The following is an 18,257-nucleotide window of genomic DNA, read 5'->3' as shown; positions in this document are numbered from 1 at the left end:
TCCTATAGGATCGCTATGAGTCTGAATAACTCGACGGCAACAGGTTTGGCTTGGTTTTGGTCCAGGCAATACCTGGCAATGACTGAAGACATTTTTGGTTGTCACAGCTCGGGGGTTGCTACTGGCATGTAGTGGGTAGAGGCCAAGAATGATGCTAAAAAGCCAGCAGTGTGCAGCACAGCCTCCCACAACAGAGTTAAAAAAAATAAAATAAAAATTCCTGGCAAGTCAATTCTGACTCATAACAGTCCTATAGGACAGAGTAGCACTGCCCCATAGGGGTTTCCACAAGGTTGTAATCTTTACGGAAGTGGACTGCCACATCTTTCTTCCACCAAACAGCTGGGACTTTCTGGCTCACAGCCAAGCACTTAACCACTGCACCACCAGGGTTTCTTACTCAACCCAAAATATCTATAGTGCTGATTTTGAAGTAGTGTTGGGAAACCCTGCTTTAAACTCTGAAAATATTTTATCATTTTCCCTCCCTTCATGAGACCCACTCAGAACCCAGGAGACTTGATTTCAAAAGAAAGTCTAACCTTGAGAGTCAGATAATTACAAAGCTCGCTCTGTATTTCTGCAGAGATCATTTCATCCCTGTGGGTCTCAGTTTCTTCATCTGTACGGTGGGGCCAATGAACATCAACTGGAGTTGTGAGGAGGAGCCAACCCAAGGGAAACCCTCTCAGGCCAAGTCTGTGACTCCTTATCACTCAAATAGTGATTGACTCGGGATCTGTTAACTCCATTATTCTACTACTTTGAAAGAGAGAAACAGCTTGCATCTGACCAAGGGACTCCCTTTGTTGTTTGGGAAGCAGAAGTTGTCAAGGCACCTTTCTATGTTCTTCTGGAAATCTCCACCACTGCTGTGATTACCGCATTCTAATAACTGCCCTCTGCCTTCCTTTTTCCAGAAGTACGCGTGGAGCCTCATAAGAAGCAGCTGCACGTGACCCTGGCTTACCACTTCCAAGCTAGCCACCTGCCCACCCTAGAGAAACTAGCCCAGAACATAGACGTCAAACTCGGGTGTGACTGGGTGGCCACCATATTCTCTCGGGATATCCGATTTGCTAACCATGAGGTAATGTCTCAGCGTGGCCCCTGACTCCATTGGGGTGCAGATTAAACCCTCCCAGTCAGAACCAGGAACACTCACTGCTCGGTGCTGCAAGGAAAAGGTGTCAAATGGAAGCCAAGAAGTGAATACCAGGAGTCAGTTGACCAAAGGTTTTGTCCAGGCTCTGCCTGACCCACTGGGAGGCTGTGAGCTCACGTTCCTCCTCTCTGTCTCCTAAATGGCTCATCTGTAGAACGTTCCCATGGTTCTGTGTGTCCTACCTTGCTTAAGAGAAATATAGAAATGAAATGGGAAAATAGAAAACTATGTTGGAAGTTTTTAATTATATATGAATTCACAATGTGAATAGATATAAGACATCATCCTGACCTTCGGTGAGAAAAATGCATAAGTACCAACCTATCATCAACAAAATATTTGTTGAATATCTACTCCGTACAAGGTACCATGGAACTTACTCAGAACTTTAAAATGTGGTTCTGTTCTCAAGGAGCTTTGAGTTCATCAGGGGAGAGAGGAGAGTTGCTGTGGAGTCAGTTCTAACTCATGGTGACCCTACGTGTGTCAGAGTAGACCTGTGCTCCGTAGGGTTTTCAATGGCTGATTTTTTGGAAGTAGATCTACAGGCCTTTTTTCCAAGGCACCTTTGGGTGGATTCAAACCACCGACCTTTCAGTTAGTGGCCAAGCACTTAACTGTTTGCCCCACCAGGTACTCTTGAGGATACACATGCATGGAAGGCAAACACTGACCAAACATAGTGAGAGTTTGTGTATATCACAGTGGGAGTAGGAGTGGAATGATGGAATCCCAGTGCAGATGCCAAATGTGGGATGATCCTAGCATTTTTTCTTTTAAGGAATCAATGCTGCTTTCCAGAACAAGCATGTTCCCTCTTTGAAGAGTAATGTCTTAGGCATCTAGTGCTGATGTAACAGAAATACCACAAGTGGATGGCTTTAACAAAGAGAAATTTATTCTCTCACAGTCTGGTAGGCTACAAGTCTAAATTCAGGGTATTAGCCCCAAGGGAAGGCTTTCTCTCTTGGCTCTGGAGGAGGGTCGGTGTCATCAGTCTTATCTTGGTCTAAGAGCTTCTCTGTGCAGGAACCTCAGATCCAAAGGACATTCTCCGCTCCTGAAACACTGCTTTCTGGGTGGTATGACGTTCACCTGTCTCTCTGCTCACTTCTCTCTTTGTATCTCAAAAAAGATTGGCTTAAGAGACTGTCTAATCTTACAGACTTCATCAGTATGACTGCCACTAATCCATCTCATTGTATCATAGTGATAGGATTTACAACACATAGGGAAATCATATCAAATGACAAAATAGTAAACAATCATACAATACCGGGAATCATGACCTAGCCAAGTTGACAGATATTTTGGGGAGACACAGTTCAATCCATGACAAGTAGCATTGTCCATTTTTTCCTGAAAGAGAAGCTGAGACACGAGGAGATAAAGTAGCTGGTCCAAAGCTAAGTGGCAAGTCAGGACCAGAGCTGAAGACCGAGTCCAGGTATTTTGATCAAAGAAGGCAGGCCCCCATCTAAAAAAGACCACAACACAACCCATAGTCTACTGAAAAAAAATTTGTCTTCCAAGGAGACTACATTTATTAAATAAAATTTATATTTCTGTTCCAATTTTTCAACAACGAAAGTATTGATATTTTTGTTCATGGAACCTTTTAAAATTTCCTGTAGAATTGTTTTGAGCATGAAACAGTTAGAAGCTCAGGGTGGTAGGGTGACTGGTCTAAACCAGGCCAGCTCATCATAGTTTTGGAAGTGTTGGGAGAGCTGGCCATGAATTTAAGGTTCAGGGCTGGGCATGGGGCCTGGAAGTGTCAGGACCTGCAGCTTAGTCTGAGTCTGTTGGTGGGAGTACTCTGTCCTCCTTTTGACTTATTTGATGTATAAGTTTCTGCAAAAACACCATACCCAGATCGGGCTGCCCTTACTCAAGAATTCTGACATCCCCTGAATTTGCTTAGGACAAACCCTAAAGATAACAAAAAAAAGGAAAAAAATCTGACTGATTGGAAAGGTTTTACTCTTTCTGAAGGGAAAGAAAAAAAAAAAAAAGTCAAGGCTTGCATGCAGATGGACTCTGAAAAGTCACCTTCCTAAGAGAACAGAAGAAGGCAGTGGAATTTTACAAGGAATATCCTCTAATCAACACTGCCCTCCAGTTAACACAAAGGGTAATTGCTTTTTCTGCCTGACCCACATTCTGCTCAATTGGCACAGAGGGAAAGAGGTAGCAAACGCCCACACAAATTATCTTCTAAAAATAACTTGGCCTCTTTTATCTCTTATTTGTCAAAACTCATTTATTACTATTCCTTCTGATGAAGCTCTCCTCGGCCTCTTTGGAATAGACCTTTCTCCCTCTGAAGTCTTCTGGCGTTACCTGTGCCCTCCTGGCGTATGTAAATGTCTCCTGCCTTCCTGCTTCTTGCTCTGTCCCCAGGAGGCCGGCTTGACTGATTGTTTCAATGAGGCTATCCAGAGAAGGGAAGTGGTTTAGCCAAGGACACTCGGCCAGGCACCATGACCCTTAGGAGGACTCCTAGGTCTCATCCCTCTGCTGTTGAGACTGCTTACTTGATTTGGAGTTGCAAATGCCTGTTTGTACTTTCTAGTCCCTGTGCGGTGCAAATGGTTGATACACTCAGCTGCTAAGCAAAAGGTTGGTGGTTCAGGTCCACCCAGAGGCTCCCGGGAAGAAACGCCTGGTGATCCACTTCCAAAAAATCAGCCATTGAAAACCGTGTGAAGCAATTCTACTCTGATATACATGGGGTCACCATGAGTCGGAATGAATTCAACAGTAACTGGTACTGGGTTCAGGTAACAGGAGTCATGAGCTCTTCTCTGAAGTTACTTTGAGCTTCTTAAAGGAAAGGCACTAATGGGCAAAAAAAACCCTACTGCCATCGAGTTGATTCTGACTCATAGCGACCCTGTAGGACAGAGTAGAACTGCCCCACAGAGTTTCCAAGGAGTGCCCGGTAGATTTGAACTGCCAACTTCTGGTTAGCAGCCGTCGCACTTAACCACTGCGCCACCAGGGTTTCCACATGGGCCAAAGGCATTGCTAACCAAGACTGTGCTATGCTTGAGTACCTAAGGAACACGAGATTAGCCTTGCCTTCCAGTGACCAGGACTCAGTGCCCATCTCTACCCTATTCCAAAGAAAGGAATGTTTCTTTTGGCAGATCATCACCTAACCAGCTTTGAGATTTAAGAGATTTCTTACAAATAATTTTTTTTTTCTTTAAGGTGTTTTAACAAGCCAACAGAAAACTTTCTTGATTAGTTTGGAGAAGTGTTTAGTTTGGCAAGTGTGTGTATGGCCATGTGTATCTGACTGACGAACAGGGGAAAGAGTGGGCAGACAATCAGAGAGCCAGAAGACAGAACTAAAAGGTGCTGGAAGTAAGATTGGGGAAGGGAATGAGTGCCCTACACAAAAGGCAAATCAGAAATCCAGTGGGGCAAACAAATTCTGTGTGCTGTCACTTCCATCCTCTATGAAAAAAATCACATTTTACTGGCTCCTTTCATTAGAGACTTCCCGAAGGAAATTTCTCTTTTTAACATGTTCAGGTGTATCACCTGGTTATCAGTGAGCTGATTAGCTCACGGCCTACACAGCACAGGGCCCAGGGGTTGGGCTTGGCTAGAAGGAAGGGTTTGACCTGGGGAGATTGGGCGGCATGGTTCATTAGAAATTATTAAGCCCCTTCTGTGTACAAGGCTCTGCCCTAGAGTTTTTTTATATTGTTTCTTTCTGTTTTTTTTTTTTTTGTAATCCAGGTAGTATTTTACAGATAAAAAAAACAGGAGACCAAGCAAAGTTAAAAACCTGAAGGTGGGAACCAGAATATTTAGCCTGCAGCTAATGGCTTTGGGACCTCAGGAAACACTGTTAAAGCTTTCTCTGTCAGAGTAGCTCCTGTTAAGTAGGGTAGAAATAATTTCCTTACCATTGAGGCCCCCTGCTATTCGCATTTAGAAATGGGTAAAATAAGTGGTCTGTACCTCTGCCTACGGTATTTTTATGAACAGGAAAGGAAGGGATAAATTGGAATAAACGAGCATGGCCCGTGGGGGTGGCCCTGGGGCTTTTTCTGAGCCCAGAGAAGGAGCATGTGGTCTCCATCTGTTCTCTGATGAAAGCTATTTCCACAAGGATGCAGACACTGATGTCGATGAGGTCTTTGTGTATTAGACCTTGTGGTTTTGATAGGTTTAAAGAAAGCTCCTTGAAGGCAGGGGCCCTGTCTTGTGTAAGCAGCTGAGTGACCTCAAGAGACGAATGCTTCATCCCCAAACCCTTCCTGCAGGAGTCTCTCCATCTGACCCCTCTGAAGCCTCACATGGAGGACTGACTTTCCCCGAGCTGAGTTTCAAGTGCCTCCCCCAACGGATAGAGCAGGAGAAGCTGGATAGAAATTCAGTTGTATGGGAGTTTCCTGGAGGACCTCCGGGTTTTCCAGATGGGTTTCTAAAAACTATATCTGAACCCCAGTGGGAAGTGAAGACATGCCTGGAGATGGTCTGGAACCATCCAGTAGCACCAGGCACACACCCACAATACCCCCCAAAGAGAGGAAACGTTGCTGATCTGAATCCAGCTCTCCCCCAAGCCTGTACATCCCACTGGCTCCTGTAAATGTCAACATCTGGACATGTGTAGTGTTAATGCGGAAGTACCCGGGAGCCTGGGGCAGACTCATCCCTCACTCATCCATCTCTCCCTTTTGCAGACATTGCAGGTGATCTACCCCTACAGCCCGCAGAATGACGACGAGCTGGAGCTGGTTCCTGGGGACTTCATCTTCATGTCTCCAATGGAGCAGACCAGCACCAGCGAAGGCTGGATCTATGGCACATCCCTGACCACTGGCTGTTCGGGGCTCCTTCCTGAGAATTATATCACCAAGGCTGATGAATGCAGCACCTGGATATTCCATGGGTAAGCAGACTCAAAGACTCGTGCCTGCTGCTTTTTGCAGAATGCTACTATGGCAGACTCCCAGGAGGTGGTGGGACATGGACTTGATCCTGGATACACAGGACAGCAGTAACAGTAAATGGAGTCCACGGGGAAGAAGGCGCTATTGGTTCCAGACTTCCAGGACATGGGGATTGGGAAAAACGAGTGGTGGATCACCCTGCTGCAGTCTGCCCATACCATTTGATGTAACTATCTACTTGAGTTCCTGATCAAAGATGCTTGGGAGTCCATCTCTTCTGGCTGAAGTGTGGTGTCAACCCAGTGCTTCATTGCTTTAGGACATTGTCTCAGGCCATCACTCAGGGTGGTCGTACTCCCCAGGGCAGCTAGGCAGATTATATATATATATATATATATGTATGTGTGTGTGTATGTGTGTGTGTGTATATATATCATTTGCCATTGAGTCGATTCCAAATCATGGCGACCCCATGCGTGTTAGAGTAAAACTATGCTCCAAAAGGCTTTTATGGCAGATTTTTCAGAAGAATAGCACCAGGCCCTTCTTCCAAGGCACCTCTGAGGGATTTGAACTGCCAACCTTTCAGTTAGCAGCTGAGCACTTTAACTATTTGCAATACTCAGGGATGGCATATAATAGTGTGTGTGTGTGTGTGTGTGTGTGTCTGTGTCTGTGTCTGTGTCTGTGTGTGTGTGTGTGTGTGTGTGTGTCAGCAGACCAGTAGTGAAAGGGCTTTCAAGGGTCATGAGACCTAACTAAACCTCTGACTTGCTAAGTGGACCCTGAGCAAGTCATCAGACTTGGCACATGAATGCCTCAAAGAGTCACTGTGTTATATGGCCAGCTTTGTTCCAAAGGATAAAATAAGAACAAAAAGCACCTTCTCTTTGCTAATCCGAGAAGCTCAAAGCCAGCCCTTCCCTGGCGCATGTGGGCATCTAGCCAGGGTACTCATGCTGGTTTGTTTTCCTCCCTCTTGTTCTTACCATGTGCCAGCATGGCCAAGAGCCGGAAGCCCTGGGCACCAGCTGCACAGTGGCTGACATTGTCTTACTGCCATCAAACAGAGTAGACAGGAGTGATTTGAGCAAGTGTTTTGCCCAGATAGAGAAAAGAAAGGAAGCCCCCCTCCCCTGGTTAGCAACAAGCAAACAAACCACGAGTCCAAAGATAGTAAAGAACACTCTTCCGTAATCACCCCCTACCCAGCAATTACGTCCTTCTCCCGCCAGCCCGCTGCCCACCCCCGAACACCCAGCATTTTGTGGCACAAATTGGAGGGTCGAAGCTGACTCATGTCAACCAACCATTTGCTTTTTCTGAAATGTTCCAAGATCAAAATAAGTAAGTTGGGTTTCCAAAGCCACTGTTTTATCACGGTTTAAAAAAAAAAAAGCAAAGCAAAGTATAATGAATTAATAAACTGAGAACAGAAAGGTGATTTGTGTGATGAAGCGCAGCTGCCAGATCTCTTTCTTGAGAGTGAGGCTAGATGTAGAAGAAGAGAATGTGGGGGAAGCCTGCTGACCCGCTGGAGACCACCCCATCTCAACCCACTCTGGGCGCAGTGAGAGCTCAGGCTGCAGCAGGGGTAAACCTAAGTGACCAGTCAGTGGGCCACAAGAGGTCAGTGTACCACCTCCTGGTATCTTGAGAGGTTACAAATATATTCTTTCCCGGGGAACCATGTCTGAAATTAAACTACCAGCTGCCATGGCCAAGCTGGGTGAGGGCAAATACTAACACCACCGTGACACTTCAGGAAGCCACGTTGTTGTTCGCTGCTGTTGAGTCAGCTCCAACTCATGGTGGCCCCATGCGCAGTGGAACAGAATGCTGCCTGGTCTTGCGCCATCTCTGTGATCGGTTGCAGATCAGACCATTGTGAGCCGTGGCTTTCCACTGCCTGATAATTTGGAAGTAGATCACCAGGCCTTTCTTCCTTAATCTGGAAGCTTCACCTGTTCAGCATCATAACCTGGAAGCCACCATGACAGACAGGTGGTGGCTGTGCATCAGCTGCACTGGGTGGGGATTGTACCCCAGTGTCCCATGTGGAAGGTGAGAATTCTACCACTGAACCACCAGTGTCCCCAGAAAACGTTAGGAAATAGTAATTAAAATTTTGGATTTTGATGTCCAAGACTCTTGGATTCAAATCCTAATTCTCCCGTTTATTGGCTACGTGACTATGGCCAAGTTATATAACCTCTCTGAGTCTCAGTTTGCTCATCTGTAAAATGGAGCTAATAATTACATTTATCTCATAGGGATGTGGTGAAGACAGATAAAGTGCTTAGCCTTACATGCGTATCTAACAGCACTGAATATAGTGTAGTCCTTAGCGTTATGGTTATTCTTTTTTCCTAACTCCTGTTTTCCAGTCCTCCCTTACATGCTTGTAAGAACCAATACCTCCTCCACAAAAGTGATCCAGAACTGGACTTGCCTGCTTAACTCCAGCAGTGAAACTGTCTCAGGGGTCAGAGCCCAGCTCACCGTAAGACAGACCTTCTCTCACCTCTGGCCAAAGCTAGAGATGGAGGACATGGGGCCAGGGAGACGTTCAAGTATGACCTGGCTGACTTAGCAGGAAGTTGCAGGGGAGATTCAGGCAACAAGTAGGGGCTTATGGGCCAATAAGCCTTAATAACCCATCCTACCCTGTGCTTGTCAGCTCTCTGAGTCCCTCCTAAGGCAGTATTTTCTCAGCACCCTTATTGAAGAACCTTGCCTGGTTTAGAGTATCCCTAGGTATTTGTCATTGGTGAAGCCTTACTGTTCCTTGAAGTGAGGTGGGCTGGCCCTGTCCTTCTTGGCTTACCCACTGGCATGGTGCGTCCTAAGGAGCTGCCGCCATGCCCCTGTGCTTGAGAAGCTTCTGGGTGTTGGCCCAGCTCCTTCCCTACACTGCTCTCAAGATAAAGCATCTGACTATTGTCGTCTTGGAACTGGCAGCCCCAAACTGTGTCAGAGTGACTCAGGTTCTTTCATTACAATGACAGAGAGCAAAGGTATTGGTAATCCCCTTGCCAAATGAGCTAAAAGAAGGAGAGAAGGGATTCTTTCAGTGTCTCCACAGCTGTAATAAAGTAAAGAAATTAAGAGAGATGGACAAGCAGGATGTCAGAACGATTCCGTATACTCAGACACTTCACTCATACACTGAGGCTTTGATGGCACAGGCAGTAAGATGGAGCGTCTCAGTTTAAAATCAAGGGGAGCAGCTGGTCAATTAGACTGTGTGTGTGGATGGCACAAGATTTCCTTGGGCAATCATTGCTTAAATTCTTACCGTAATGGTGTCATCTGGCTACACATCAGACTTACTGATACAGCTTTGTTAAACTACAGGTTGCTGCCCCCCCCCCACACACACGTACATACACACCGAGTCACAGCTGTGGGGCGTGCGTGGTATTTAGCGCTCCCCAGTGATTCTGGTGTGCAAAAGGGCTGAAATCACTTTTTCAGAACTTGAGGCTTCTGCGACCTTTTTGTAGTCTCTAAGTTACAGTAAAAAAATGAGACACATTTGGGAGTGAAAAAAGTGCACAAATTGTTAAAATCATACGATTTTTTTCAACTTTTTTTAAACTAACAACCAATCTGTTTTATATTAGCGAATGCAAAATCATCCTTTTAAAAATAAGATTCTAATAGTAATATTTTGTTTTAAAAATAAATAACCTAGAACAGGTGCTAAGCTGGACAGATTGCTGGGTCAGCAGGCACAGACCAGGACTGTACTGGGCAAACTGGGATGTATAGCCTCCCTATTTAAAGAAGCAAGAAAACTAAAATTTCAAAGCTCCCTCTTGACACTGCCCAGTGATGCAGGAGCTGGTCATCGGATCTGCCTAACCACCAATCTTGAATGGCAGTGTTTATTAGGTTAAGTTTCTTGGAGGCCTCACTATTCAAAAGAATTTAAACATGGTGTAAGTTGTCTGACTTCTTTTCAGCAAGACCTCTTCTGGGCTCCTGTAGTTGTTGCCAGGTAGTGTTACACTCGGAAATGAGAGTTCTTGGCTCTCAGCTCTTCACATCTGGCAAGAATGGTTTCTTCTGAAATGGTTCTCTATTAAATCATCTTGCTGGAGGTGTTACTCAGGTGAGGTAGGGTTTGGAGACAGAAGACAGTAGAATAAGGATAATGACCATAAGGTTTCCTTGACCATTGAAAGCCACAGGCAAAGAGAAGATAGTAAAAATTCTCCCTCATTCTTCGGTTACCATGGGAAAGATTCAAGGCAAAAGGAATTGTTTATTTCTTATCAACCAAAAAAATAGCTGGAAGCCACAGTACATAAATGATACCGCACTACCCTGTAACATGTCTTTGGTGCCATCTATGCCTGTGACATTGTGACAAGCACAAAATAGTTGGGCCCCATCCCTGCCCAGAGGGATGACAGGATCTGCAAGTGCAGAAATGCATCTACCCGTAATTTATTAACTGCAAGGCTCTGGTATAAAACCAGATGTTTCTCCCATGTTTCTCCCGGGGAACGCAGTGCACTCTGCCCAGCTTTCCTAACCATTCTACGACTGTGAGAGTATTTCACACCCCCGGTGAGCCCAGTGATGAAGTGCTGAAGTCCCCTGGCCAAAGCAGTTAACCTCTTCCCTATCTTCCTCTGCAGTTCTTACTCCATCCTAAATACATCATCTTCTCACTCTCTCCCACTTGGTGATGGAATACTGGAGAGGCAGCAGTATGAGGACCAGGGACTGGGGGAGACGACTCCCCTCACTATCATCTGCCAGCCCATGCAGGTAAGGCTCCTAACTAGGGCCACATCCTCAATTCTGAGCACCTATTTATTAAATAGGAGAAATTGCTCCTGCCACACCCAAAGGTTTTCCAATCTCTTGGGGAGACATGACACAAAAATACAAAAGATATAAAAGAATTCAAGGCTAGGAGGAGTCAGATGAGCAGTATTTACAATGACTTCTAGCTTTTGAGTCTAGGTTAATAAGAAAAGCTATTCCACAGAGAAAGCATAAATAACATCTATAGGTTCATGTGAAGATTAAAAGGAAATAATAAGAATAAGGCTCTTAGCACAGTACCTGGCATATAGTGAGTGCTCGATATATGTCAGCTGTTCCAAGAAAGGTTGGAGATGGGAAGAGTAGGGGAGTAGCTGGTGAACAGTATAGTCAAAGGCAAACTGAAAGTTCAAGTGTATTGAGGATCAAAAGAGTTGACCACTTTGGCTGGACCCCAGAGTTTTGAATTAGGGAACAAGAGAAAAAATGGGAAAGACCAAGCCACCAATGCACATACTAACCTTGCCAAGAAAACTGAAAGCAAGTGTAACATGCTGGCTGCCATGGACCTGGCAGCGCTAAGGGAACTGCGAGTAGCTGACTCTATCAGAGAGAAGGAATGTAGAAAGAACTATAAGAATTCACCCATCAGTTATGAAAATCACAGTCATCTGGCCATGCCTTGACTAGACTTGCCTGTTTTATCACCCATCGGTTCCAATTGTCCTTTCTGAACCACTCCTGGGAATACCGGCATGCATGTGGTTAGACAGCAGCGCCTACACTGCGATTGTAACGAGCAATACTGAACTCAAATGCTGGAGGAAACCACCGGACTGTGTGATCCATTTACCACACGTTAGAGATGGTTTAGAGATACGCAAACTTTAAAGATGAGGCAGACATACTTGTCATAATATTTATAATAAAAGAAGTCCTTGCTCTCTGAAGAAGTTGATGAAGCATCCTTTTTGGGAAGGAAGCTGTCCCATTAGAAGGCTGTCTCTAGATTAATGGCTAGTGTTACCTCTGAGCTATAACTCGGCTGGCCTTCATGCTTCAGTACTGGACAAATGCTGTTCTTACTACGACAAGAGCAATAATGCCGTCTTTATAATCCTTCTTGGTCTGGAAAACATCTGCAGTGTATCACCTCATTTGAGCCTCAGAATAACGTGAGGTCTGTAGGGTGTCTTATTATCCCCATTTTACAGATAGGCCAACTAAATCCCAGGTAGTTAAGGGTATGTCCAAGTCATACACTGGCTGAACTTGTACTAGAACTCAGCTCACTTGGCACCTGGCTCCAGGGTTTACTTTTCTATGTGTTTCCTCACTAATAGACTTTCTCACTCTACAGCCTCTGAGAGTCAACAGCCAGCCTGGCCCTCAAAAGCGATGCCTCTTTGTGTGTCGGCATGGTGAGAGAATGGATGTTGTGTTTGGGAAGTACTGGCTCTCCCAGTGCTTTGATGCCAAAGGTGAGTAGTTGGTTGGCCTGCTCAGCATTGGTATACCTATCTCGGCCTCTGGGGGCACAATTAAGCTACCTTTATCTAGATAGTCACTTATGGTTAAGTGTGCTGTGAAAATGTCTGTAATCTGTTGCATCATAAATCCTTCCTGAATGTCTTGAGCTTTAGGGAAGGGATAAGTGCCCTTGTTCCCATTCTATAAAGTGGGACCAAAGAAGGCAGATCTCTTGCCACGGTTGAATGGCAAAGTCAGTGGCAGAGGCTGATATCCGATTCCATGGCCAGGTTCCTTGCATTAAATCACCCTGGCTCATTTTGATTCCATTTTCATTTAAGTGGCATGCTTAAGACAGGAGGCTTGCATATCAGAGAAGCCCACCTGCTTTAGAATGTCTGGTTGTTACTTCCGTTGAAAAACTATCTCTTGTTACTTTTGTCAGGAGAGCAGAAGAGTGGATTCCAAGACACTCTCCCAAAGAAAGTGCTAGCCTCAGTATTTCCCATCAGCCTCAGTCCCTTTGGCCAAGAAGGAATGGGATGCCAGGAGTCCTAGGGAAACAAGACACTCATGTAGCCTTTATGTCACCTTTTTTCCAGGCCGCTACATACGCACCAACCTGAACATGCCTCATAGCTTACCTCAGCGGAGTGGTGGTTTCCGGGAGTATGAGAAAGATGCCCCAATCACTGTGTTTGGATGTATGCAAGCAAGGCTCGTGGGTAAGGGTCCCAGGGTGATGGCACAGCCTTGCCTAGCTACTTCTTCCAAAGACCAGTTGCAGTGGTATGCCAAGATTCTTCCTGGAGGTTTTTATACCTTCCCTACAAACAACATTTCCTCCATTCATTTCTTAGATAACCATTAAGCTGAGGATACTGTGCTTAGCACTGGGATGGTTTACAAAGTGAACAAGATGTAATACCTATCAAGAGGCTTCCAATGCAGTGATGAAAAATGCCAGGCTTGGTGTACATGCTGGCGAGCAGACTCCTCAGCCTTCTAGTTTGAGACAGCAGCATCTGCCAACTTAGCTGCGAAAAGAGCACAGTATGAAGGAGAGAGAACCTTGGAGGGACTGAATTTATACAGGCCCATGGATGCTTTGAAGCTGCTCAGTTCTTAACAGGCCTATCCCATGCCTGCCATTCAGTCACAGCCTGGTCCTAGTGAGTTATTTAACAAATATTTACTGATCATTGATTTTGTGCAAGGGGCAATTCTAGGTCCTGGGAATCCAAGCATGAGTCTCCGCCTTCAGGGAGAAAAACATCCAGATGAATAATTATCATGTGATATGGTATACTCAATAATAGAGCTGTAACAGGGTATGTCAGAGCACCAGAAAAGGGGGCAGAGGAGAGAAGAGAGGAAGCTGAGACTGAAACGGTAGTTAGTTGGACAAAGAAGGAGCAGAAAGGAGGCAGGGAAATTCTCAGTGGAAAGAATAATCTAAACAAAGTCATAGATGTGAGAAACAGCATTAAATGTACAAAAGGAAACAAGCTGCCTTGTTTCTAGAGAGTAAACTGTGGGGCAGGGCAAGAGATGAGGCTGGAGCCATGGATAAAGCTAAGTTCATGGAAGACCTTGACTATCACATGAAGGTGTCTGGACTGTACCCAGTAGAGAAAGGAAATGGACACCATGAAAAACACAATAAAGAATCAGGCGTGGGGAGTCATCTCTGGTGTCTACGAATATGACAACCTGAACTTTTGTTTAAAAAAAAAAACAAAACCTATTGCTGTCAAGTCAATTCTGACTTATAGTGACCCTACAGGACACTATAGGGTTTGCAAGGAGCAGCTGGAGGATTCGAACTGCTGACCTTTTGGTTAGCAGCCAAGCTCTTAACTACTGAGCCACCAGGGCTCCAGGAAATTTTGTTCAACACAGAAAAAAATTAAAATGCACTCTAATTTTCACAGAATAAACCCTCTCACTTTTATCGTAAAGCTCAAGTCAGAGCGTTAGCTCCCTAGGTCCCTCCTAGACGGACATTTTACTGCTTAGTGGCACCAGGGAGAAAGAAAGGGGAAGACAAGAAAGAGCCTGTCACTTGGCCTCTTTCTTAGAAACACCAATGGGAAGATTCGGTAGAAGCAAGGCTGAAACTGCTGGCCCTGTGTGAATCCCCATCTGGGAAAGAAGGGTTTGCAGGGTCTGCCTGGCACCTCCTCCCACATGAGGGTCAAGCTGAGGCTGAGTAAATCCAGCGAATTCATTCTTCTTTGGGTTTTCTTTGCAGGTGAGGCCTTATTAGAGAGTAACACCATTATTGATCACGTCTATTGCTCCCCATCCCTGCGCTGCGTTCAGACAGCACACAACATCCTGAAAGGTAAGACTCTCAGGTCTTGATAAAGGTCAGTTGAGTCCATCCTTCCGTCTCTAGGCAGCTCTATACCTAAATTATCCTAGAATCAGGGAACATTAGCCATTAGACAGCTTTGAATCTGCAGTGTTTCTACAACGATTCTTACAGAGAATGACTTTGCCAAGATCCTACTATCACACGCTGGCACTAGAAGCCAGATAAAACGGGAGGTGCAGATGATTATTTCTCGAAAATTTAAAGCTCTCTCGGATGAATTGTAGGCTTGCAAACTATTGTGTCTGGTGATAACTGAGACCAACAGAACACAATTCCTTTTTGCGCTTGAACAGTTAAATTGTTTCCTCCTGCTCTGCTCTTGTGTTTGCCTCTCCTTGACAACAGCGATGGTGTTCCTAAGTGTCTGCAAATCTCACCCGTCCTCGCTTCTTTACTTACATAATTGGAAAAGCTTGAAAACCACCATTGCTGTAAAGATACTCAACTTTCACCCTATAATCTGGGGAAGCTTGAGTTGCAGAGATTTCCGTTCTTATTTCACCGGAAGGAAAACTGGAAGAAAGAGAGTTGGATTGTTTACTTCTATTTCAGAAAGGAATGAGCCAGAAATAGACGAGCCAGCAAAGAATTTTACACTTTACTTGAGTCTTGTATTTTTTAACCTTAACCAAAACTTCTCTGCAATACCAGAAAGCCTTGATGTATTAAATTTGTACAGAAAAACTCGGCTAAATGCAGTCCAAAGAGAGTTAAACAAGGGGAAGTCACTGTTGAAGAAGCAGAGAGTATCTATTAATGGCAATGGAAAATTTGGCAACAGATACTGGTGGTGGTTTCACAACACGACTAATGTAATCGGTGTCACTGAATTGTACATGGAAAAAGTGTTGAACTGGCAAATGTTATGTTGTATATATTTTTACCACAATAAAAGGAAAAAGAGTTAAACAGGGACAGTTCTTACAGGATAATTACAAAACACTAAAACTCAGACTTTGGGCAGTGGTACTGGGTGGATATTCAACGCTGGATTTTCTGATAAAGAAAATAATTTACATAAACTCAAGTAAAATGTAAGCTATGGTAGAGTAGTGACTGTTAAGAGGATTTCTGAAGTTTCCTGGTAGGACAGTCATGGAACTTACCATACAAAAAGGTATTATGATAGTCACAGAACTGAGTAAATCCTGTGGATAATGACGTGTGATTTTTTTTTTTTTTTCCTTAAATCAGATGCCACCTAAAGCTGGTGTACAGTAGGGTGATGTGGCCAGAGCATTAAATTCAAATTGTGTGTGTGTGTGTGTGTGTGTGTGTAGCACACACAAAGAGTAAAGACCCTTGTCCAGAACTCACCTTTCCACATTCCTTTAGCTGTAGATAGCATCTAGTAGAAAACGAAATCCTCATTCCATTGGCCTATAATTTATTTTCCCACTGAGAACATTGTAGAATTTCCTTCGTCGTCTTTTTTTTTTTTTTTTTTCTCTCCAAGGTTTACAACAAGAAAATCACTTGAAGATTCGTGTAGAGCCTGGCTTATTTGAATGGACAAAATGGGTTGCTGGGACTACGTTACCTGCGTGGATACCTCCATCAGAGTTAGCTGCAGCCAACCTGAGTGTTGATACAACCTACAGGTAACCCTCTGAAAGTGCTGCTAGCCTGAGGCTGATGTAATTCTTTCCTACACTATGGCCAGGCCCAGGCTAGTTGTCCATATTGGTAGAAAGCAAGCGATGATTTGAGAAACCAAAGCTGGAGAAAAGCCAGCATTCACTATAGTTAGCATTAGTGTGAATTATATTTTCCCTCCATTGCATTTTCTTGACTTTATCATATGTATTTCAATGTAGTAGTAAAACTACAGCATCCCAGGAGCCTGTACCAGCTAAAGGTAATGCAGTTCAGAAGCTTATTTTGAGACATGAGGGAAATGACAATGTGTCACCTTGGATTGTCACTTTTTTTTCTTTTTATTGAACTTTAGATAAAGGTTTACTGAACAAACTAGCTTCTTCTTAAACAGTTAGTGCACATTGTTTTATGACATTGATTAACAACCCCACAACATGTCAACACTCTCCGTTCTCGACCTTGGGTTCCCTATTACCAGCATTCCTGTCCCCTCCTGCCTTCTCATCCTTGCTTCTGGGTTGGTGTGCCCCTTTAGTCTTCTTTTGTTTTATGGGCCTGACTAATCTTTAGATGAAGGGTGAACCTCCAGAGTAACTTCATTACTGAGCTAAAAGGGTGTCCAGGGCCCAAACTCTTGGGATGTCTCCAGTTTCTGTCAGGCCAGTAAGTCTGGTCTTTTTTTGTGAGTTAGAATCTTGTTCTACATTTTTCTCCAGCTCTGTCCAGGACCCTCTATTGTGATCCCTGTCAGAGCAGTCAGTGGTGGTAGCTGGACACTATCTAGTTGTACTGGACTCAGTCTGGTGGAGGCCGTGGTAGATGTGGCCTATGAGTCCTTTGGACTAATCTTTCCCTTGTATCTTTAGTTTTCTTCATTCTTCCCTGCTCCCAAAGGGGTGAGACCAGTGGGGTATCTTAGATGGCCACTCACAGGCTTTTAAGACCCCAGATGGTACTCATCAAAGTAGAATGTAGAACATTTTCTTTATATATGTTATGCCAGTTGAGCTACGTGCTCCCCGTGACCATGGCCCCACAGCCCTCAGCCCAGCAATTTGGTCCCTCAGGGAGTTGGCATGTGTCTGTGGAGCTACCATGACCTTGCCTTGGACAAGTTGTGCCAGCTTCCCCAGTATTGTGTACTGTCTTACCCTTCACCAAAGTTACCACTTATCTATTGTCTATTTAGTGTTTTTCCATCCCCACCCCTTCCATCTCTCGTAACCATCAAAGATTGTTTCTCTTTGTGTGTAAACCTTTTCATGAATATTTATAGTAGGGGTCTCATAAAATATTTGTCCTTTTGTGATTGACTTATTTCACTCAGCATAACGCCCTCCAGATTCATCCATGTTGCGAGATGCTTTGCAGGTTCATCATTGCTCTTTGTTGTTGGGTAATACTCCGAAAAAAAAAAATGTATGTACCATAGTATATTTATCCATTCATCTCTTGATGGGCATCTAGGTTGTTTCCATCTTTTTGCTATTGTGAACAATGCTACAGTTAACATGGGTGTGGGTATGTCTATTCATGTGACAACTCTTATTTCTCTAGGATATATATATTTCTAGGAGTGGGATTGCTAGATCATATGGTATTTCTATTTCTCCCTCTCTAAGGAAGTGCCATATCGTTTTCCAAAATGGTTGTTCCATTTTGTATTCCCACCAGCAGTGCATAAGTGTTCGAATCTCCCCGCAGCCTCTCCAGCATTTGTTATTGTCTGTTTTTTTGATTCATGCCAGTAATGCCCGGGTAAAATGGTATCTCATTGTGGTTTTGATTTGCATTTTTTTAATGGCTAGTGATCGCGAGCATTTCCTCATGTGTCTGTTAGCTGCTTGCATGTCTTCTTTGGTGAAGTGTCTGTTCATTTCCTTTGTCCATTTTGTAATTGGATTATTTGTCTTTTTCTTGTAGAGGTGTTGGATTTTCCCGTAGA

The 18,257-nt window shown here is 44.3% G+C and overlaps 1 protein-coding gene across 8 annotated transcripts in view; it reads left to right on the top strand.

Moving 5' to 3' along the window:
• UBASH3B (ubiquitin associated and SH3 domain containing B) overlaps positions 1–18,257 on the top strand; it is a 184,506-nt gene that overhangs the window by 147,521 nt on the left and 18,728 nt on the right. For all 8 annotated transcript variants that reach the window (XM_023558214.2, XM_064268932.1, XM_064268931.1 and 5 more), the window contains 7 exons: positions 921–1,090; positions 5,872–6,080; positions 10,731–10,863; positions 12,224–12,344; positions 12,936–13,058; positions 14,588–14,680; positions 16,170–16,314. In XM_023558214.2, coding sequence (XP_023413982.2) covers positions 921–1,090; positions 5,872–6,080; positions 10,731–10,863; positions 12,224–12,344; positions 12,936–13,058; positions 14,588–14,680; positions 16,170–16,314 — 994 coding nt within the window. The remainder of the gene's footprint in view (positions 1–920; positions 1,091–5,871; positions 6,081–10,730; positions 10,864–12,223; positions 12,345–12,935; positions 13,059–14,587; positions 14,681–16,169; positions 16,315–18,257) is intronic.

The sequence above is a fragment of the Loxodonta africana genome, chromosome 15 (genome assembly GCF_030014295.1).
Source record: "Loxodonta africana isolate mLoxAfr1 chromosome 15, mLoxAfr1.hap2, whole genome shotgun sequence".
Taxonomy (NCBI): Eukaryota; Metazoa; Chordata; class Mammalia; order Proboscidea; family Elephantidae; genus Loxodonta; species Loxodonta africana.
Note: the sequence above shows the minus strand (reverse complement) of the source record. Positions and strands in the feature narration are given on the sequence as shown.